Source organism: Saccopteryx leptura, chromosome 6, assembly GCF_036850995.1.
Source record: "Saccopteryx leptura isolate mSacLep1 chromosome 6, mSacLep1_pri_phased_curated, whole genome shotgun sequence".
Classification (NCBI taxonomy): domain Eukaryota; kingdom Metazoa; phylum Chordata; class Mammalia; order Chiroptera; family Emballonuridae; genus Saccopteryx; species Saccopteryx leptura.
In genome coordinates this window covers 62,331,630-62,355,315 of record NC_089508.1, presented here as the reverse complement: position 1 = coordinate 62,355,315, position 23,686 = coordinate 62,331,630, and the positions used below count along the sequence as shown (strand labels likewise).

General features: G+C 37.2%; 1 protein-coding gene across 9 annotated transcripts in view; it reads left to right on the top strand.

Moving 5' to 3' along the window:
* The window catches only part of TCF12 (transcription factor 12), a 378,278-nt gene that overhangs the window by 117,592 nt on the left and 237,000 nt on the right, over nucleotides 1-23,686 (top strand). For 8 of the 9 annotated variants that reach the window (XM_066343876.1, XM_066343878.1, XM_066343875.1 and 5 more), the window contains exon 4: nucleotides 10,314-10,387. In XM_066343876.1, the coding sequence (XP_066199973.1) occupies nucleotides 10,314-10,387 (74 nt within the window). Of the gene's footprint in view, nucleotides 1-10,313; nucleotides 10,388-19,194; nucleotides 19,257-23,686 lie in introns of all 9 variants that reach the window. The other variant, XM_066343881.1, reaches the window with a different exon arrangement.

Below are 23,686 nucleotides of genomic sequence, written 5' to 3'. Positions count from 1 at the left end.
AAGTGCGATGGGGGCTGGATAAATGGCCTCAGGGGGCCGCATGTGGCCCACGGGCCGTAGTTTGGGGACCCCTGCTTTATGGCCTCACCTTAAGCGCTAAAATAGCTCAGTAGCCAAGCAGCAGAGCAACAGCCCCAGATGGACAGAGCATCGCCCCCTAGGGGGCTTTCCGGGTGGATCACGGTAGGTCAGTGCACATGCGGGACTGTTTCTCTGCCTCCCTGCTTCTCACTTAAGAAGAAAAAAAGAATGGGAAATTCACTTGTACTGATCTCTAAAAGCTGTTAAAAAGAGAAACTCATTCTAATCTTCTGTGTTTATATTTTCAACCTAAATCAACCTAGTTTTGCTCACTTCTAGAGCATTTAGGTAGCTGCTTTATATTTATATACTCCCCCCCACCGAATTTATGATAGCTATTAGTAGGAGCTTACGGCATTGTATCGGAAGCTGAGCTCACTAGGTCAGTTTTTAGATTTCCTCCATATTTTCATGCTGCTTTGAAAAATAATACTGTCTTTGAAAATAGTAATTACTGGATTTTTTTCTTTTTAACCCATCTTTATAGTTACTTAATTTTTATAACAGACTCTTAAGCGAATGTCCTAATTTTATATATTCTTAACCAGTTTATTAACATTTTAATGCTGAAAACCACACTTCTGTTAGGTTCCAGAAGACAGCAGAGATTAACAAGGTATGTTACCTATTATAGAAGTTTTTTGGTAGGATCTACATGGAGACAACCAGAGTGTTCAAGATACAGTAAGTGCAAATATTTCTGAAAAACTGTGATTAATTTAGAGTTAGTGATGGAAAACACTTTCTCAGAGGAGAGGGCATTTGATCATAGGGTCAGTGGTTTTCAACAGCTGGTCTGCTAGAAATTTTGTGCTGGCATAAACAACATCGGGTGGGTAATTCTTTTACAGACTAGCCTTTGAAAACTAGTGCTGAGGATGATTCAAAATTAGAAATTCAATTGGTGGCGGGAAAGATAAGGGTGGATATTTTAGGCCTAGGAAACAATAGTAGAAGAATATAAATCTGTGACAAGTCTTGACATATTTGGGGAGTGATTAATGTCTTGATGAGGCCTGGAACATTGAGTTTTTGGTTAAGTAGTGAAGCTGAAAAGGTAGATTGAGGCCACCTTGCAGAATATTATGCTCAGGAGTTCAGTGAATGTTATTCCTAAAGCAGCAGGGGATCACATTTGAGGAGTGAATGGAAGGGATCCAAGTTATGTTTGTGGCAAGATAAGTGTGCTGGCAATGTTAACTGCAGATTGGAACAGAAACATAAAAGAAGAATAAGCAATACGTAGGACCTGATCCATAGCACTGTATATGTGAACAGAACAAAATGGGGGTAGTTACTTGAAATATTGCTGAAGTAGAAATTAATACAATGAGTGACTGATTAAGGGAATACAAAAGAAGAGTGTTACCAAATTTAAGAGAATTGTTAAAATTCTAATCACATTTGTAAATACCCCTACATCATGTTGAGTGTATAAAACTTTTTGAAACATTTTTGTATTTTTTCTGAAGCTGGAAACGGGGAGAGACAGTCAGACAGACTCCCGCATGCGCCCGACCGGGATCCACCCAGCACACCCACCAGGGGCGATGCTCTGCCCACCAGGGGGCGATGCTCTGCCCCTCCGGGGTGTCGCTCTGCCGCGACCAGAGCCACTCTAGCGCCTGGGGCAGAGGCCAAGGAGCCACCCCCAGCGCCCGGGCCATCTTTGCTCCAATGGAGCCTTGGCTGCGGGAGGGGAAGAGAGAGACCGAGAGGAAGGAGGGGGGGGGGTGGAGAAGCAAATGGGCGCTTCTCCTATGTGCCCTGGCCGGGAATCGAATCCCGGTCCCCTGCACGCCAGGCCGACGCTCTACCGCTGAGCCAACCGGCCAGGGCCTGAAACATTTTTGATTTACAGTTCCTTTTATAGCAGTATACTTTAGGCTGTGCTATTGTGGATATAAAGTGATTTTCTGAAGGCCATATGATCGAAGTCACTTCAGGGTAGTGGTACTTCAGGTCTCTGTATGATTTAGCCACCAAGCCTAGTGAGGATTTAAGTTTCTCTAAAACTTTTCACTTTGGAGGTAGTTATTTGTCTAGTTCATAGAGTCATTTACAGTCTAGCTGCTTCACATTGGAATTTATAAAGTTCTATTCAGTTATTTAGAATATTGGTTTTGATTATTGTATACAGAGGAATGAGAAGCTAACAAATAGGGAACTGTCTTCAGCCCCACTTTTATTAAACTGATGCATTATTTTCACTTTATACATTCACTTCTTCCACAGATGTTTATTAATATCTACTGTATGTCAGGCATTATCCTAGGCACCAAGCATTTAAAATAAAACAGATGGCATTCTTTTTATTTTTTTCATGGAGCTTTCAATGTTTTGGGGAAAGACAGATAGTAAATATCCTCCCATAAGATAATGTTTGAACAAAGACCTGAAGGAATTAAGGGGAAGAGACCCTTCAGATATCTGGGGAAGAGCGTTTTATGAGGAGGAAAGAGCATGTGAAAAGGCCCTGAGGAGGGAGCATGTTTCGTGTGTTTGAGCAAAAGCAGGGTCCATGTTGTTGAGATAAAGTAATACAAGAGAAAAAATAGTAGGAGATGAAGTGAGAGAGGTTGCAGGCAGAATCTGCAAAATATTGGAGACCATTGGATTTAATTTTGAATGAGATGGAAAGCCAGTGGTAGATTTTGAGCATAAGATTGTCATGCTTTGAGTTGTTTTTAAAATGTCATCCTAGTTCCCTTGTGGAGAATATATAGCGGAAGTGGGGAAAGAAGAAGAGAAACCCTTGAGGAGGCTATTGTAGGAATGATGGTGGCTTGGGCTAAAATAATCATGTTAAAAATAGTGAGTCATAGGCCCTGGCCGGTTGGCTTAGTGGTAGAACGTCGGCTTGGCGTGCAGGAGTCCTGGGTTCGATTCCCGGCCAGGGCACACAGGAGAAGCGCCCATCTGCTTCTCCACCCCTCCCCCTCTCCTTCCTCTCTGTCTCTCTCTTCCCCTCCCACAGCCAAGGCTCCATTGGAGCAAAGTTGGCCTGGGTGCTGAGGATGGCTCTGTGGCCTCTGCCTCAGGCACTAGAGTGGCTCTGGTCGCGACAGAGTGACGCCCCGGATGGGCAGAGCATCACCCCCTGGTGGCATGCCGAGTGGATCCTGGTCAGGCGCATGCGAGAGTCTGTCTGACTGCCTCCCCGTTTCCAAATTCAGAAAAATACAAAAAAAAAAATAAGTCATAGATCAGATTTCGGAAATGTTTGTAAAGTAAATCTAATGTGATTGTACCACTAAAAATTGTGTAGGGAGAGTTTTTGCAGAGACTCATCTAGACTCAGAGAAAGGAATCAAGTACTGTACTTTGAAAAAAAAGTTGACTGTCTTTAGTGCCCCATGGAAGGAAATAACTGGCAGTGTGTTTTAGGCAAGCGCTGTGGTATTTAGATTGGAAAGAAGTATTCCATTTTTTTCTCAGGTGCAGTAGAAAGGCTCCAGAGACTTGACAACTGTTTAAGGGAAGTTTAGAGACAGCTCAATAGCTTTGTCAGGCTTAGAATGTCTTTTCAGTCAGAGCAAATCCTCAAGATATTAGGCCACTAGGCAGTCCCCAAGGTGGTACAAAATACCTGCTTGTCCTCTGGGAACTTAGTTTCAATCTGTGGCCATCACACTGTTTCTATTTTTCTTGAAGGGATAGACCTGTCCTTTCCTTTTGACCATCTGATGTTCTTGATTAAATAACTGGAATATCCTGTTTAATTGTATCTTTACAGGGCGTGTTATATATAGTAATGTGGCTAATAACGATTACATAGTAAAATAACTGTGTTTGAAAGTTATTTTTCAAAATTAATTATTTTCTTGAAATTAGCTTTGTGTTTACTACTTTTTTCTGGTGTACAATAGCACTACAATGTCCTTGCCTATAAATCTTTGTTTTTAACAATACCAAGCAGAGGCAAGTGTGTGGCGCTCGGTGGATAGAGTGTTGACCTGGAAGGCTGAGGTTGCCAGTTCAGCTTGTCCTGTCAAGGCATGTACAACAACATACAGTCATTGAACAGTTGAAGAGAAGTAACGGAGTTGATAGTTCTCGTATCCTCCTCCTTTCTCTGTAGAATCAATAAGTAAAATCTTAAAAAAAAAAAAAAAAAAAAGCAAACAAATTGTGATCGAATTTTAAAAAGATGACCTGAGAAGGCAAATCCTCATCTTTTTACTGGTCTTATTTTATTAGAAACTTAAAAAAATCAAATTTTTATTTAGCAGTTTATTGTACAGAATCTCAATTTTTTATGAATAAAAATTTCTATAACCAATATATACTTTATAAAACAGCATGTCTAACTTCTCTTAAATTCCTTTACAATTTTAGTATTTTCATAGCTTTTCTATTTTATTTGTTTCTCATTAATATATGGCAGTGATTTTCAACCGCCGGTTATGGACTCTGTAATCATCTTATAAGATCAGAGTGGTTAACGCTTTTGCAGAATGATTCATAGACTGGTGGTTGAAAAACCCTGATGTATGGCAAAAACACAAAGGCTTTGCTGCTATTCTAATTGACCCCACTTCACAGTGAATTTCTAGAAAAACCTTTGGTAGATTTATTTATTGTATATAAAAATCTGAAAAATACAATAAAAATGGTGGTAGTAGGTTTTTAGGTGTATATTGTTTTATAATTGATCGCTGGCTTTGAATCTTATCTAAAGGAATATCATTGCTTCAGAAATAAAATTGAGTAAAGAAACTATTGAAGGGACATTCATAGCTTTGGCTATCTGATATAGCTCTCTCCAGTGAGATTTTTTTCATCAACTTATTGAATCACCCTATAGCAGATGGCATTCCTGCAAAGTATATTCTCTTTCCCTTATTTATCCATATTGGGATTTATGATATTTTTGTAGTGCAACCAAAGGCAGAGTGGTGTGTGTGTGTGTGTGTGTGTGTGTGTGTGTGTGTGTGTGATGGAGATAGAGATTGAGAGAGCAGTAAGTAGATCAGTAGCTATACAATCTTCTGTGCACTTACTCCCAACAATATGTATTTCTTTTCCACAGGGGTAAACTTGGTCATGATGTTAAGCAGAGTGACTGTATTGACTTGTTTTTCTTACCAGCATTGCTGCAGGGACATCCTACCTACTCTTTCTCTCCATTCTTTTTGCCACCTTCCTTCTTCCTTTCATCCCTTCTCAACTCACTGACCTCCCTATTACTGCTGAAATATTTTCCCAATTCTAAACCCATTTCTCACTTTATCCTAGTCCCTTAGTCTAGAGTGGCAGAATTTTTGGTTGTAGGTCTGCCAGTGACAAGTGGGAAGGGAAGGAACTGGTCTGCAGCTTTGCTGCTCATTGACCCCTTTTACCTCCAGGCAGGTTTTGTCTGAACCTCATCAAATCTTGAATAATGCTTAATGTATTCAAACTTTGAACTGTTGGGGCTCCTGTGGGGGAATAATGGGTGTTTAGGGCACATAAAAGTCACTCCCCCAAAAAATATTTATTTCTAGTTTTTCCTAGTGGTTAAAAACATCTAGGACTCTCCACTTGAAGAATGAAAGAAGGGATAGAATAGAAGCTGTGAGAGAATTTTATGACTAACTCAAGAAAGAGAACACACTTGGTCAAAAACAAAAGATGGTGACAGTGGATAGGCAGCAGTACACTATAACTGAGTTCTTCAGAGAAAGAGTAATGCAGATATTGAACTTTGCCAAGAAGTTTATTTGCTGGACCAGAAGTCTTGCTCTCTGACACCTCAAAATTTGGTTTCCACCCTTTTTCCTTCTCTAGGGTCCCAGCCTCTTAGGAAATCTCCTGTATATGAAGTAATTTAGGGTTTGCTTTGTTACTTTCTCTATTAAATGTTTTACAAAAGAAGGGAGTTATTTCATCGAATTTACAAACTATTGTTTTTAGATATAAAATTTAAATTTTATTTTTTAATTTATGAGAGGAAGGGAGGCAGAGACAGACTCCCACATGCTCCCTGACCAGGATCCACCTGGCAAGCCAACTAAGGGATGATGCTCTGCACATCTGGGTCCCTTGCTCCATTGCAACTGGAGCCATTTTTTAAGTGCCTGAGGTGGGGGCCATGGAGTCATCCTGAATACCCAGGGCCAACTAGCTCCAATAGAGCCATGCCTGCAGGAGGAGGGGAGGAGAGAGACAGAAGTGAGAGGGGGAGGGGTGGAGAAGCAGATGGTTGCTTCTCCTGTGTGCCCAGACTGGAAATTAAACCTGGGACGTTCACACACCAGGCTGATGCTCTACCACTGAGCCAACTGGCCTGATCTAAGGTTTAAATTTAATGTTTGTTCTTTACTGGAAAATATTAAATAAAAGTTGTTTGCCTTTTAAAATGGGACCCATGGACTCAAAATATGTGTTTGAATTTTCTTTAATTTGTTCTAGTTAGAAAAGCAGGTACTTAAGCAGTTATGTAAATAAAAAAGATTAAAAATGAAAAGGGTCATTTTAATTTCTGTATTAAGTTATTCATTAACTTTTAATCTTATTATCTGGGGTAGATTAGGTTAATATATTAGAAAATTAAACAAGACAATTATTTCTGTCACTTAATTATTATAAACTTTCTCTTACATCTACCATTTTAATCTGTCAGTTATAGAACTGACTTCTCTAAAAATGTTGATTTGGTGTAGATTCAGTGGAAATGGGAAAGAAAGAAAATATATGACAAGTAATGGTTTAGATGTAATTTAATTAGGAATGTTTTCTCTCCTAATTACTGTCTTGTAAATAGGGTGTATGTTCTTGTTGATAGTTTTTCAAATTTTGATCAAGTTATATAATTTCTGTATTGTTTATTTTATGTGTAATTTCTTTTTTTCTGCTTACCTTGATCTTATGGCTGAAGCTTTGGAAAGTTTATTATTCATGTCATAATTCTGTTTGTACAGACATTGTCTTCAGCAGAAAGGAGTCATTGATGCTTGAAGATGACTCTTGCCTTTGTCCGTGCCAGCCACAACCTTCTATTCAGAGTCTGGATATAGTAACAATACAACTATAGAGCTCTGAATTGAAAACCTAGCCTGATCCTTGTTATTCTATAGTGTCCTTTGAGCTCCTTGCCATGTCTAATGTTATTGGTATGTAGTACTTTTTTGCTGGTGGCTTAATTAATTACCATTTTATTTAATTAATCTTTGCTCTTCATGCTGTGGAAGTAATTAGTGTCAACTTGATGAAAATTGATTATGTGTTTTCACAGAATTTCACGCATCCCTTTTAAATTTGGTCTGTTTTCTGTAGCAAGTACTCATCTTTTCTATATTCTCTTTTACAAATGTATTTAAAATAACACAAAGGCCTTATTGATTAATCATTTGATAAAAGACAATTTAATTCTTGACTGAGTAAATTATGGCCTGATCATTTTCATTAGGATGCAATCATCAAAATAAATTTTCATTATATATTTTAATTTTTCAATGAAAGTATAATTTCCTCCACTTCCCCTGAGCCCCACCATTCTACTTTCTATCTCTGTGAATTTGACTGCTCTTGGTACCTCATGTAAGTGTAATCATACAGTATTTGTCCTTTTGTGATTGGTTTAACTTAACATGATGATAATGTTTTCAGGTTCTTCCATGTGTTAGCATATGTAAGAACTTTCTTTTTAAGAATGAATAATAATCCATTTTGTGTGTGTGTGTGTGTGTGTGTGTACATACATACATACATACATACATACCACATTTTGTATATTCACTCATCCTTCAATAGACAATTGGGTTGCTTTTACCTTTTTTTTTTTTTTTTTTAATTTTATTTATTTATTATAGAGACAGAGAGTGAGTCAGAGAGAGGGATAGACAGGGACAGAGAGAGATGAGAAGCATCAATCATTAGTTTTTTCATTGCGCATTGCAACACCTTAGTTGTTCATTGATTGCTTTCTCATATGTGCCTTGACCGCAGACCTTCAGCAGACTGAGTAACCCCTTGCTGGACCCAGCGACTTTGGGTTCAAGCTGGTAGGCTTTTGCTCAAACCAGATGAGCCCGCGCTCAAGCTGGTGACCTCGGGGTCTCGAACCTGGGTCCTCTGCATCCCAGTCCGACGCTCTATCCGCTGCGCCACCGCCTGGTCAGGCTGCTTTTACCTTTTGAGTATTATAAATAGTGCTGCCGTAAACACGGATGAACATATATCTGAGACCCTGCTTTCTTAGTAGCCAATTTACCTTTGTATGTTACTTTAGCTATTTAGTATTCAAAAGCTTTACCTCATGTGGAAAAATAATTGCAAATGGAAAGTATGATATTACAAAGAAAATAGTTTGATATAAGTAGATTTTGTAGGTTACTGGTAGCCTCTGTCTTGAGTCGGGTTTCATGGGAATTCTATCTGCTGTCCTAAGGTTGATTGTGAAGAAAACCTGCAGGTGATACTGGAGAGATAGTAACAAAGTATGATTTTATAACACATGTCCCAAACTTTTAGAATGTTTCTTAAACATAGAATTTTAATAAGATTTCTCCAAGAATGAAGAAAATACGTGTTTTTATACATAATCTCTCTTTTCAAAGCTTTGGGTTCACTTGAAATTGTGCCTGGAGTGTGGTCCTGTTATAACAGGTACCCATCATTTCTCTACAGTATTTTTAAAAACTTTAAAAAATATTTATATAGGCCCTGGCCAGTTGACTCAGCGGTAGAGCGTCGGCCTGGCGTGCGGGGAACCCGGGTTCAATTCCCGGCCAGGGCACACAGGAGAAGCGCCCATTTGCTTCTCCACCCCCCCTCCTTCCTCTCTGTCTCTCTCTTCCGCTCCCACAGCCAAGGCTCCATTGGAGCAAAGATGGCCCGGGCGCTGGGGATGGCTCCTTGGCCTCTGCCCCAGGCGCTAGAGTGGCTCTGGTTGCCGCAGAGCGACGCCCCGGAGGGGCAGAGCATCGCCCCCTGGTGGGCAGAGCGTCGCCCCTGGTGGGCGTGCCGGGTGGATCCCGGTCGGGCGCATGCGGAGTCTGTCCGACTGTCTATCCCTGTTTCCAGCTTCAGAAAAATACAAAAAAATTAAAATTATATATATTAATTACTAGTATAGGAAGTACAGGATCATTAAAAGAATTAATTAGGGTTCTACTAACTGAGTTAGTAATTAATAAATTGTACTTTAGAAATTGACTTCCTTTTCTCTGCTTTTTGTCACATAACCGTTCAGTTGGTAATTCAGTCCCTGTGAAAGACCCAATGTTGACTTGTTACTGGGGAATTTGGGGCATTTAACTGACTACACATCACATTCTCATCTAAATCACACATGACTTAAAGGAATTTTTTTTTAAAGAAAAATAGGTTCTACACTTAGTAGACTGCTTTGCAACATCTAGAGTTTTCACATGCAAAGATGAAACAAAAGAAGTCAAATATTTGTATTTCATCATTAAAAGAAGCTCAGAAGGGGTTGGTACAGTATACCGTAATAGGAGTCAAGGATGAAAATGACTAGTCCTTAAAACAGAAAAGAAAGAATTTGTTGGCTTGAGAGATCCCCAACTCTTTCAGTCCAGAAAGGGGATTTCTGGGGACTGAGTGGAAGGTGGAAATAATGGAACCAAAGCTTCAGAATGTATATTAAGAAACACAATAAATTGTTTTGTTGTTAATGGTTAATGATCCTTTCTCTGACTTTTTCTTTGCAATTTTCATGAGAGTGGATCTACTCCTTTAGATTCAGATTTTAGAGACTTTACTAGGATGAATTGTCACATTTTGACTAGTTCTGATATAACTAATGTTGATTTGATATGGTTTGCTATTCATTTAAGATTGTCTAATCAGTGTTCTAATAGAAACCAATTTTATTCACTTGAACAGTTATTTGACTTGCTTCATTTTCTAAGGCTTATCCTTTAGAGCTAAATTCTTCGTGTTTTCACGCAGGCAGTACTAAACTATAGAAAGCGGTGGGGGTTTCTCTACTCTTAGAAGTAGCGATAGTTGGGGATAAAGATGGAGAGCTAAATTATGCACTATTCTAGTCTCCAAAGACTTCGGTATGGAAGTTCTGCAGTGTTTATAGGGCATTTTATGAAGCAGTGATGAAGATGCTGTCACATAACTTATTTTCTACAGGTTTCTGAGACAAGAATTGATATACAACCAGTTAACACACAAATGCATGTGCTACTCACTGAACTGTACACCTCTGCTATACCATACCAAAGACACATCCATCATAGTATCCTTTTGAATCTTGTACTTTCTTCTTTCCATAGGTATGGATGAACGAGGAAGTACGACATCTTGGGGAACAAGCGGTCAACCAAGCCCCTCTTATGACTCATCTAGAGTAAGTTTGCTCATCAACTTTTGATTAAAACTGAAAAGATAATTTGCCAAATAAGTAAATTCTTTCATATATGAACTCTGTTTCTTAAGAAAGGTGAAGATGAACTTATTTCCATTGGAATATAGAATACCCAGTAACTTCAAGGTATATTTAAATCTTCCCATTAACTGTCATACATTGAAAATTTATTTTATCTTCTAATATGCAGAAAATGTTCCTGGTGTTATTTTTATGCCTGGACTACTTGTAATACTCTTTAATAAAATGGGAAGGGCTTTGAATACCTCACTAAATAGTTTCCATACATTTTTCTTAATGTATTGTTTATTTGTTTGGAGAGATGGCACTAGCTTTCAAAGCAACAGATTACAGTCTCCTCTGTTCCATTCTTGCTTCAGTAATCATCAGCTGTTTATACCAGGGACTCTATAGCTCTGTCTCTTGGAAGCATGTCAAAACACATAAAACAGATGACATTTCTTGGTTGCCAGTTACGAGAAAATAGGACCACACTAACATACTACATACTGAAAGGTTGATAGGTTAGAGCTTCTTCCAACAATGAACAAATAAAAAAATCCCCCAAAACTTGAAAAAATTAAACTGAGAGATTGAAAATTAGAGCAAAGAATTGGTGATAAAAATAAATGCTGTGTTTCCAGACTCCCTGATAAATTGGTGAGGTTAAGAGATACATTTTCCAAAAGATCATACTTTGAATGACTAATGAACATTTATTTCTCTCAGAATTAACCAAGAGAAAATAGACAAGCATAAAATTTATTATTACTTAACCCTAGAAGTGAGTTGGTTTTAAGTGGAAGGGAGAGAACTGAATTATGTGATGCAGTTCATAGTCTCCATATGGGTTATACTGTTTGGCATTGAAAAATCCTGACTTAAAATACTTATTATAGTATGTGGTTTTAATATTACACTGACTATAGCTTGTTTAATTTATTTCAAATACTTTGGTAAGAACTCAGATAGTCATTTGTAATCCAAAAAGATAGAGAGTGACTGTTAAAAGTTTTCATGTTTCTTTTAGGGAATCAGTGCTGAGAGAGCCAAGTTGTACTGTATAAAGCACTGTTCCTGTGTATCATAAGCCTTGGATTTGCTAGTGACTCTACTATGAACTTGACATTTAATTTTGGACACCTTATTTTATTTTGGGGATAGTTCAGCTGGTCGATGTCCAAATTTCCTTCCACCTTTTTTGATTCTTGCCTGACCTGTGGTGGCGCAGTGGATAAAGTGTTGACCTGGAATGCTGAGGTAGCTGGTTCAAAACCCTGAACTTGCCTGGTCAAGGCACATATGGGAGGCAACTACTACGAGTTGTTGCTTCCTGCTCCTTCCCCTCTTCTCTCTGTTTCTCTCTTACTCCCCCCCTTTTTCTAAAACCAATAAATAAAATCTTAAAATGTTTTTGATTCTTTGAATAATACTGTGAATAGGAAAGGTAGATTTCCTGTTTAGATTTTTGAAGTAGGGATTTTATATGGTGGAGAACATTACTACTGCATTATTTTCTTTTTAATTAAATTTATTGGGGTGACATTGGTTAAAAAAATAAAGGTTTCAAGTGTACAATTCTATGATTATTTTCTTTCAGAGGCTTGAGTTACTGTGTGATAACATTTTCTTTTTAAAAATGCATTGAATGGTGCCTTTGTACCTTATGATGTTTACTTTTCTTTCAAGCTTCTTTTTCTACTTGAGTGCTAAGTAGGACGTTAGGAGAAGAGAACATGATAATGTATACAAACATTTATATGTTTCATGGCCCTGAAATGAAGTTTGCCTCCAGAAATGGAATTCAAAGCAAATCTTCCTTTTCTTTTTGTTACTTGATTTATAGGTCAAATGTGAAATTTTATTTTTCACCGTTAATTTGTTTTTTTTTATTATATATTTTGTTCAGTGAAAAGTTAAGTTTACTTTATAGTAGTCTAGTATTCTGTTTTTAAAACAAAATTAATTTTTAGATATTCCCAGTCTTGGGAATATACATATTTCTCCCCCCCCCCCCCATATATAAATTCCTACCAGTGTACTGAGAGATCAGAGTGAGTGGTGATTTAATGCTACCCTTCTTAAGTTTTGATCCCATTGAAATACACTCTTCCACTAATGTTTCTCCTATTTTAATCATGATTTTGAACTTGAAATTATTTAGTGAGCTAGTTAGAAGTTGTTTTATTTACAGTTTCAAACCATTTCATTTTACCCTAAGGTTCTTCTTACTAGGAAGGACATTTATGGGTATCTTTGAAGGTGCCCATAGCACTTCTTTATAGGAAGATTTGCAACTTTTTAGTTTTATTATTAAATACCATTCACTATCTTGACCATCTTTTTCAAGGTAAAGATGGATATAATTTTGTTAATAATAATCACAATTAACCAAAGTACATCATTCTTCTGAGTATTTTACTATCTTGAGTTTTTTAAAATTCAGAAATACATATTTGTTGGCTAAAAACCAGTTTTACACATTTTAGTAAAATTATTAACAAGTCAGTTTAAAACTCAGTGAAATTATGTGAATGAGATTTCTTTAGACTTTACCATATTACATAAAGAATAAATTTCTATCATTGCAGATCGAATCATTTAAAAATAATTAATTTGATATTAATAGAAAAAATATTTTAAGTTTTGTAAAGTTTGAAAACTTTACAAAGTTTTTATTGGTTCACAATAAAAAATATTTTAAAACTGCAAAGTAAGTATTTTGGTGTAGTTATAAAACATATGCTTTTAATTTACATAGATTCTACTATCTGAGTTGTTCTCCTCCCTCCCTACCCCCACTTAAAACTACATATAAGGGAGAAATAATAATTTTTGCAGTACTGTGAAACTATATTTGACACATGAACTCTACTAAGACTGTATATTACTATGTATTTTACTGTATAAAATTGACTATACAAAATTATATAATTGGAACTTTTTATTTAACACCGTTTCAAGCGGAATGTTCTCATCATTGTGTTAGTCTTATATCGTTCTCTCACAAGAAGGAAAACTCACTCCAGCAGGGCTGGTGTGCCTGCCCTATTTTTTCCAAATCTACCAGAAAAGTAACCTTACAATGAACACAAAGTTCTGGTTTTCAGAACTACCCACAACATATCCTTCTGTGCAGAATTTTTGTTAGGCTGACATGGAAATAAATACTATAACTAATAGCAGCTATAGAAAAAATGGATAGCATTCTTAGGAAATGTGGGGATGAGACAAACATGTTGACAGAGGAAAGTAGTGTAGTATTTCTGGTGTATACCTCAGACCTCTACTTTAGAGTCCTGGTTTCTGCACTGTTGACCTACTGCCCACCTGTGGAGAACAAAAACACAGATATGAACAGATAAAAACACCATTGTTGAAGTGACTGGCTCTGCTAATTTCAGAAATATGTGAAAGTAGTGATCAAGACTAAAGCACCAGAAATTGAAAGGAGCAATTAATTATTTTTTATTCTTCTTTCCTTTTTTTTTTTTTACAAGGACAGAGAGAGAGTCAGAGAGAGGGATAGATAGGGACAGACAGACAGGAACAGAGAAATGAGAAGCATCAATCATCAGTTTTTCGTTGCGACACCTTAGTTGTTCATTGATTGCTTTCTCATGTGTGCCTTGACCGCGGGCCTTCAGCCGACTGAGTAACCCCTTGCTCGAGCCAGCAACCTTGGGTCCAAGCTGGTGAGCTTTTTGCTCAAACCAGATGAGCCTGTTTTGAAGCTGGCGACCTCGGGGTCTCGAACCTGGGTCTTCCGCATCCCAGTCCTACGCTCTATCCACTGCGCCACCGCCTGGTCAGGCAATTATTTTTATTCTTTCTTGCAAACAAATGTTTTCTGTATTTGACATCATATCAGGCATGTAAAGGCCAAGAATATCATGGTTTTTCTTGGTAACTACAATGTTAATGGTTTATTCCAGTTTCAGATTTTGTCCCCTCTTTTGAAGGCAGTGGTTAAGTGCACAGACTCTGGAGGAAGACTGGGTGTGAATCCTAGCCCTGCCACTTACTACCTGTGTGATTCTGTATATCTTGCTTAAAGTCACTGTTTCTCAGTTTATTCATCTGTGAAGTGGGGATAATATGACTATTTTTAAAGTTTGTTGTGAGGATTAAGTGAGATACTATATATGTAAAGTGCTTAGACTAGTGTCTGGTACAGAGTGAGTGCTTTATAGGTATTGGCTTTAATTTTATGTGTATCAGAATTTATCAATTAGATATATATTTAACGTTTAAACAAATTTAAATCGATGAATACCTTTGCAAATGTGTGCTGCATTCTAAGTGTAATGAATAAGAATTATGTATTGATTCAGTGATGCTTAACATACTTTTAGATGTGTACAAGACATAAGTGAAATTGATTTCCTTCCCTTCAATTGTCTCTTCCTTGAGAATGGAGAATTCTGACAAAAACTTTGATATAAAGGTTTTAGTTCATCTACAATGCTTTATACATAATGGAGGTTCTATGTGTTTGCTGAATATAATCAAGTTGAGGAAGAATTTTTAGTTTTACTAGATTAATTGTTTTTAGAGATCAAGGGAGGAAAGAAATGCAATTGACTGAAGGTGGTGAAGTTTGAAGTGGATGGTGGTGGTATTAATGGCAACAGGCCTTTTTTCTGTGATTACAAATTATTGTCCTGAGTAGTAACACTACATAGTGAAGCATTTTATTTAAGATTACAGCCTCTGGAGAGATCTACTCTGACCTATGGCAAGTTACTGAGCCTCACTATGCTTCGGGATTTTCATTTCTAAAATTATGATAATTTCACATATATTGGGTAGGGTTTTGGTAAGGATGAAAAATGATAATAATAGCTATTAAGTATTTAATTATATCAGTGAATGAAAGCTGCTATTACTATTATTAACATTATTATTATTATTATCTTCAAATATCAATATTTCATTGTGTATTTTAATGGACGTTTCCTGTTGTACAAATTCTGTTTCTGAAATGTTGTCTGATCATTTTAGTTCATGGAAATTCCAAAGAGCCATCTCATCTTGGTTTTCCTACTTCCGAGCTCTGCTACACAACCAAGGCCAAACTCAAAGTACTAAAGTACCACTGAGGTTTATTCCCTACTCTGGGCTATGGGTTATGATGGGCTCACAGGAGACAGGAGACATCTTATTACGTGCACTCTTTCCTGAGGTAGAGTTTTTCATTTCTTAATTTAAAAGGTAGAGGAGTTCACTGGCAGGCAACTACTAATAGAAATTCTATTTATAGGCACCATCAGTGACCAGGAGTTAGCATTTTAATCATGAGCATTTTTCAGGTTATATATAATCTATTATGGTAGTTATTTTTGGAAAAGCAGTAATATTCAGTTGAATACGATTTGAGTGCTTATTTTGTCTAAATGCTAAAGTTTCATCATGGTTTTTCCCTTCTCTTTATAATATGGTTTGTAGAATGAAACAATCGTGTTCATGTTGCTCTTCCTTTCATCCCCATTTTGAAGTATTTTATTTAGAGTTTTCAAAATTAGAAGGTATGCTAGTTATTTATTTACATTCAATGCTTTTATTTCATAGATGAAGAAACTAAGAATTAATGAGTTTGAAATTTAGCTAGTTTGTGATGTGTGCTTTTGATACAAAAATACCCATGAGATTTGGCTGGATTCTGAATCCTATGTTAGTTCTTTTTAACCCTCTTACTTTAGTTTTTCCCTGTTCAAAGAAGAACTGTTTTAAATTTTCTGCCATATACTGAAGGAAGGGGGAAGAAAAGGAGAGAAAGGTGAAAGAGAAGAGGATCTGTAATTGATAGCTCAAAAGAGGACATGGGACATGATATGGTAAAAATAAATTTGCTTAGCAAGTATAATGTATTGAGAGGCAGAATAGCATGGAATTTAAGAACTTGAATATTGAAATCAGGCTGTCTGAGTTCTATTTCTGGCACTTCTTCTTCCTAGCTGTGTGAACCTGGCCGTGTTACTTCTTTCTACCTCATACTATTGTTTTTTGTTTTTGTTTTTCATTGACAGGGGGTAGGGATACTAATAATAGCTACCTTATTAAGTTCCGGCCTTAGGCCTATTAGTGGAAAAGGGGAAAACCAGTTATGTGGTGATGAGTTGGCTTTAAATTACTTGGTTTAGCTGCTGTATATGACTCAGCACAGAATAATTCACGGACTTTTTATTAAGGGATAAACAGTAGGTGCATTTTGAGGTCTTTCATTTTAATACATACTATGACTTCTGCCTGTTGCAGTGAAGGGATATGAGAGTTTGGTTTATTTTAAAAGCACTGGCAGTTGTCATTTTTCAGATCTGTTGTCAGAATACACATGGATGGCAGCTTCAGCCTCCTAAGAGTCATACACAAGCTATAGATTAGGTACGTGGGGTAAGGGAATCCAAAATAAAATAAAAATTCAACTAGAATACACATAAAACTTTCAGCTTCTGGGAAAACTATAAATAAAATGAGTTTGTAACATTATCTGGATGAATTTAATGCTACTTTTCTAGGACTCCTGGACGATTTCTGCTAGATGTGGCTAAAGGGATCTTTAATTTTGCTTAGTGCTCTCTTCATTCATCATGTGTAAGAGCCCCCCCCCTTTTTTTTTGTATTTTTCTGAAGCTGGAAACGGGGAGAGACAGTCAGACAGACTCCCGCATGCGCCCGACCGGGATCCACCCGGTACGCCCACCAGGGGGTGATGCTCTGCCCCTCCAGGGCGTCGCTCTGTTGCGACCAGAGCCACTCTAGCGCCTGGGGCAGAGGCCAAGGAGCCATCCCCAGCGCCTGGGCCATCTTTGCTCCAATGGAGCCTTGGCTGCGGGAGGGGAAGAGAGAGACAGAGAGGAAGGAGGGGGGGGGTGGAGAAGCAAATGGGTGCTTCTCCTCTGTGCCCTGGCCGGGAATCGAACCCCGGTCCCCTGCATGCCAGGCCGACGCTCTACCGCTGAGCCAACCGGCCAGGGCCTAAGAGCCCTTTTATGGTTGGATGGATAACAAGTTTGAGATGGGTAATAGATCCTTAGTTCCCCTCACATGCTATCTATAAAAATACATAGTGGTCATTTTGACCCCAGGAAGGGTTATACTCCTGGAGTGTAGTTTTTATATTTTACAGTAGAAGCCTTGGGAATATCTAGAAGTAGAGAACTTATGGTTTTCTTCTTCTGGCAGAACACAGTGGCATGGAACCACCATGGTAAATAAGGAGAATAAAGTCTGCTCACTTTTAAGTAGCTTGCAGCTTACCGTTTGTTGTCCCAAATTTTAAGATGCTGATATTTCTCAGAGCACTCAGTTTCTTTTCTTCTTATTTTTTTATTATTTTATTTTATTTTATTTTAAAGTGAGAGGCAGAGAGACAGACTCCTTCATGCCCCCAACCGGGATCCACCTGGCATGCCCCCTATAGGGCGATGCTCTTCCCATCAGGGGCTACTGTTCCTTTGCTCGGCAGCCAAGCTATTTCAGCACCTGAGGTGAGGCCATGGGACCATCCTCAGTGCCCTGGGCCAACTTGCTCGAGCCATTGGAGCCATGGCTGTGGGAAGGGAAGAGAAGGAGGAGGAGGAGGTATGGAGAAGCAGATGGGCACTTATCCTGTGTACCCTGACCTGGAATCAAACCCAGGACTTTCACACTCCAGGCCGATGCTCTACCACTGCACCAGCCAGCCAGGGCCTGTACTCAGTTTCTTAAATGTAAAACATGATTAAATGTATATCTTAGAGTTCAGGAAATATGGTTAGAAAAACAAGTCATATTTGACTAAAGAGTAAAATAAATTATAAAACTTTAACTCTTTTAAGGCAGCAAATAATTAATTACCAAATTACAAATCCTGTGATAACCATGGGATTATAGGAGAGGGCCAGCTTACTTTCAGTGGTCAGGAAAGACAATAAAAGAGGAAGTATATGAGTGCAATATTATAGTACAGATAGTATTTGTATGAGTAAGGTTGAAATGAAGACAACTGTTCAGAAATGTGGAATGATGGGACTCTTAAGTCCAGATACCTCTAAATCACAAATAGTAAATCAGTTTGATAAATAGTTTGGTAAGGCAGGTAACCTTTCTGTAGAAGAAATACAGTCTTTCCTTTGGGAAGTAGAGAGCCAATTAAAAATAGACTTCTACACAGGTAATGATATAAAGTTTTATAAAGATAATTATGTTTTGGTATAAGGATGGAACCAAAGGAAAAGATTGAGAAGAAATGAGATGATCTGGTAAGATGTTACTGTGTACAGGCCCACTTGCAATGAGCTAAAACTTAAAGGTAGGATGGTAGGATCAAGATTACAAAATAATTGAAAGAAGAGAGATGTCACGAAGGGGAAAAAAACCCAGGCACACTTGGCCACTGGGGAAGATATAAAATTATATAGACTCGCTGACCCCCAGAATGATGACTCCTGACTTGAACTACCTGTGTTTTATTTAGGCTTCAACAAGTTAGCTGTGGTTGTGTTATACAACTACTAGGTTATCTGATTTTGATAGTTTCCTTTATAAATGGGAAAATCTAGCTGCATGAATAACAATTATATAAAATAGTTTTACTTACCCTCACCTGTTAGCATAGTTAGGTAATAAAGTTTAGTGTTACTCTCTCCTTTAGAGTAGGTATTTCCTTTCTCTAGATTGTTTATTGTTTGCTCTTTTTATATTGAAGGGGAAAATGGTATAGGTTTTATAGCTACTAGTAGTTCAAATGCAATAATTAGAAAGGACACACAAATTTTGAAATAGTATTTTATGCCTCTTGATCTCAGGTACAAAACACGAGATGAAGCAGTTAAATAGCAAAGCAAGACAGGAGGGACAGAGAATTAAAGTAAGTGTTTTCTATATATTGCATCTATGTTCCCATTAATCTCTGTTTTGTTATGTAACTGCTCCTTCTGAATGATCTGAATGTGAAGAAAACTATGGGTAAGAAAAAGGTATATTTTAAAGTTAGTGTTAAATGAACCCATGAGGGAATCTTTGTTATACTTTGTTGCATTCAAAACAGCTCCTACTTATATATTGTAATCTTAATGTTCTTGGAAAAGAAAAGAATTGGGTTAAGATGATATAAGCTCCTTTAAATCCTTGCCAACAGATATTTAAAATTAAAGAAATCACATGCCTATCAAATTGTTCATGGTTCCATTTTAAGCTAGTCAAAGCTATTTTTTTCAGTTTAGCCATTCTTCCAGGAACCTGCATTTGAAAACCACTGCCATAGATCTTTTGGAAAGAGTCTTTTTTCTTCTTCAGATTTTATTTATTGATTTTAGTGGGGGGGGGGGAGCTGGAAAGAGTCTTTGTCAGTTTCTCAACTCACTGTGAGTTTCACTTGATTGTGTATGCCTATGAAATAGCATCTTTATCAGGATTGATATTTACAGTTCCCTTTTTTTATCATCATTGTTTAGTCTTTAAACTTAACAAGTAGAAGTCAAAACCTATTAATCTCTTGTGTTACAAACTCTCTTGTGTTTCTTTTTGTAATTGTTGAGGTCTAACTTTCTGATGGCTTTTTAATTATTTCTTAAAAACTTAGGAAACAGATTCTGGCTAAATATGTTTTTAGAAAACTTAACCAGATCTTAAATTTCTAAGACTAATATGACTAAATTACTGTCCCTTTCTATCATATTATACTTGCTGAAATATGGAAGAGACTTCTACACAGTTATTTCTCCTTGTTATGGACTTTAAAGACAGATACTCTAGAAATCATAACATGATGGGACTATTATTATTTCTTACAAAAATATTATTTTTTATATGTAAAAAGCAAAGCCATGGAATAAATCAGATAAGTTCACTTTCTGGCTTTATCACTATATTTGACCTTAGAAAAGATAAAATAATTTCTGAGCCTAGATAAATCTGCAAAGATTTATCTCAAGAAATGTGTAAGAATTTAATAGAGGAAGTTTTATAAAGTATTTTGCACAAGATCTGGAATTCATTAAGTAGTCTAAAAATGTTCTTCTTTTTACATCCTGTGTCCTGAAAAGTATAGAGATCCCTTCTGATACACAATTATGTTAGGAGTTTTACAAGTTTTGGATGCTCCTTAGGGAGGAAGCTGCTTTGAATTCCTGGAGTATGTCCTGAACAAGATGAGTAACTTATTATAGTTTTTAAATACCCATAGGTTCTATAAATCAGGAAAAGTACATATGTTTACAAAATTTAAACTATTGGAAAAGTTTATTGCATCACAGATCTTGGATTATTGTGGTAAAGAGTAGGTAACCCAGATTTTTAGGACTATAGATTCTAAAAGAAGAGACTTCAGTTTCTCAAATCTGTTTTAAAGGCTATCTACATCACAAGGTGGTTAGGATACCTAAATGAGGTTATAAAGTCAAGAACAGCATAATCAATTAATTTTAGATCTCTTTGTGACATACTTTTGTTGTCATGTATTCTAACATTTTCTGAGAATAATAAGCTTGGAAGGTTTCCCTTCCACATATTAACTGATGCTCATTCCTTTGTGTTATCAAATGAAATGATTTGGATGTGTTTTATATTATACTCAGTGTGCTACATTTTGCATGGAGCAGAACATATTCTTTGTGTTTAGTTTAAGAAATTGTTTAGTGATTAAACAGTGAAGTATCAGGTGTTTTGAACCAAAAACCTTCTCTGCATTGGTGATAACATTACATCTCATTGAGCTTCTACTTTTCTGATTTTGTGCTCTGTAAATATTGTTCTTGATTTGCCACTAACCCTCTAAATCTTTCAGGTCACTTTTCCTCAGTCTCTTTCTCCTCATTTGCAATCCTAGTCTTCCTTTGGACTTCTATACTCTTCTTTGTGGGCTCTTTTCATTTTCCCCCCACTTCTTTCATTCATGAAACATTTACTGAGATTCTTCTATTTTCTGCTCACTGGAATTAGCAGGGCAAGACAAAAATGATTGGTTCACGTATCCTGGGCAAAAGTAGCGCTCATTCTCATGGGAAAACCAGATTATTACACTATGGAATGGTAAAATTCTTATAAGAATGACCTAGGGAGAGGAAAAGCACAGAAGTAGAAGCAGTACTTGATTATGAAACCAAGGACACACCAAGTGAAAATGAATATATGTTTTGTAATACAGAAAACAGAGGACTTAAGCCTGGAGGCTTCTTCCAGTAGACAAGTGAACTTGGTCAAATTAATTACTTATTCTGGACATTAGTTCCTAACATGGAAAACAGAAAATTTGAACAAGATTGTAGTTTCTTAAACTGTGCTTATTGGGATATTAATAAAATCATAAATACAGAGCTCCACAGTCCAACATAGTTACGTATTATTGAATCAAACAAAATTAAACAGACTTCTTTGTTTTTGTTAGGTTTTTGTTTTTAATGATGTTGTAAATTATAAATTTTTAAGAAAGCAATAAAATGTACTTCCTTTTCACATATTTTACCAACCAGGGAGTCCTTCTATATCACTTATGAATTGAGTTTGACTGACACTAGTAGCAGTCTCAAGAAATAGTAAATTGACCCTGGCCGGTGGTCCATTGGATAGAACATCATCCCAGCATATAGACATCCCAGATTCGATTCCTGGTCAGGGCACACAGGAGAAGTGACCATCTGCTTCTCCCCCCTCCACCCCCCCCCCACCTTCTCTACCTTTTTCCCTCCTGCAGACAGTGGCTCAATTGGCTTCAGTGTGGCCCCAGACACTGAGAATAGCTTCGTTGGATTGCATCAACCTCAGTCAGTAAAAATAGCTTGGTACTCAAGCATTTGCCCAGATGGGGTTGCCATATGGATCCTAGTGGGGGTGCATGCAGGAGTTTGCCTCATTGTCTCCCCTCATCTCACCTAAAAAAAAGAAATAGTAAATTAGACAATGTATACATTTAACTGTTTGTTTATTTATTTATTTATTTTTTTAAATAAATTTTTATTAATGTTAATGGGATGACATTAATAAATCAGGGTACATATATTCAAAGAAAACATGTCTAGGTTATCTTGGCATTAAATTATGTTGCATACCCCTCTCCCAGAGTCAGATTGTCCTCCGTCACCCTCTATCTAGTTTTCTCTGTGCCCCTCCCCCTCCCCCTAACTCTCTCCCTCCTTCCCTCCTGCATCCTCCCTCCCCCCACCCCTTGTAACCACCACACTTTTGTCCATGTCTCTTAGTCTCGTTTTTATGTTCCACCAGTGTATGGAATCATGTAGTTCTTGTTTTTTTCTGATTTATTTATTTCATTCTGTATAATGTTATCAAGATCCCACCATTTTCCTGTAAATGATCTGATGTCATCATTTCTTATGGCTGAGTAGTATTCCATAGTGTATATGTGCCACATCTTCTTTATCCAGTCTTCTATTGAAGGGCTTTTTGGTTGTTTCCATGTCTTGGCCACTGTGAACAGTGCTGCAATGAACATGGGGCTACATGTGTCTTTACATATCAATGTTTCTGAGGTTTTGGGTTATATACCCAGTAGAGGGATTGCTGGGTCATAAGGTAGTTCTATTTTCAGTTTTTTGAGGAACCACCATACTTTCCTCCATAATGGTTGTACTACTTTACAGTCCCACCAACAGTGGATGAGAGTTCCCTTTTCTCCGCAGCCTCTCCAACATTTGCTATTACCCGTCTTGTTGATAATAGCTAATCTAACAGGGGTGAGGTGGTATCTCATTGTAGTTTTGATTTGCATTTCTCTAATAACTAATGAAGTTGAGCATCTTTTCATATATCTGTTGGCCATTTGTGTTTCTTCCTGGGAGAAGTGTCTGTTCATGTCCTCTTCCCATTTTTTTATTGGATTGCTTGTTTGTTTGTTGTTGAGTTTTATGAGTTCTTTGTAAATTTTGGATATTAGGCCCTTATCTGAGCTGTTGTTTGAAAATAACATTTCCCATTTAGTTGGCTGTCTGTTTATTTTGATATCAGTTTCTCTTGCTGAGCAAAAACTTTTTATTCTGATGTAGTCCCATTCATTTATCTTTGCCTTCACTTCTCTTGCCATTGGAGTCAAGTTCATAAAATGTTCTTTAAAATCCAGGTCCATGAGTTTAGTGCCTATGTCTTCTTCTATGTACTTTATTGTTTCAGGTCTTATATTTAGGTCTTTGATCCATTTTGAATTAATTTTCGTACAAGGGGACAAGCTGTAGCCGAGTTTCATTCTTTTGCATGTGGCTTTCCAGTTTTCCCAACACCATTTGTTGAAGAGGCTTTCTTTTCTCCATTGTGTGTTGTTGGCCCCTTTATCAAAGATTATTTAACCAT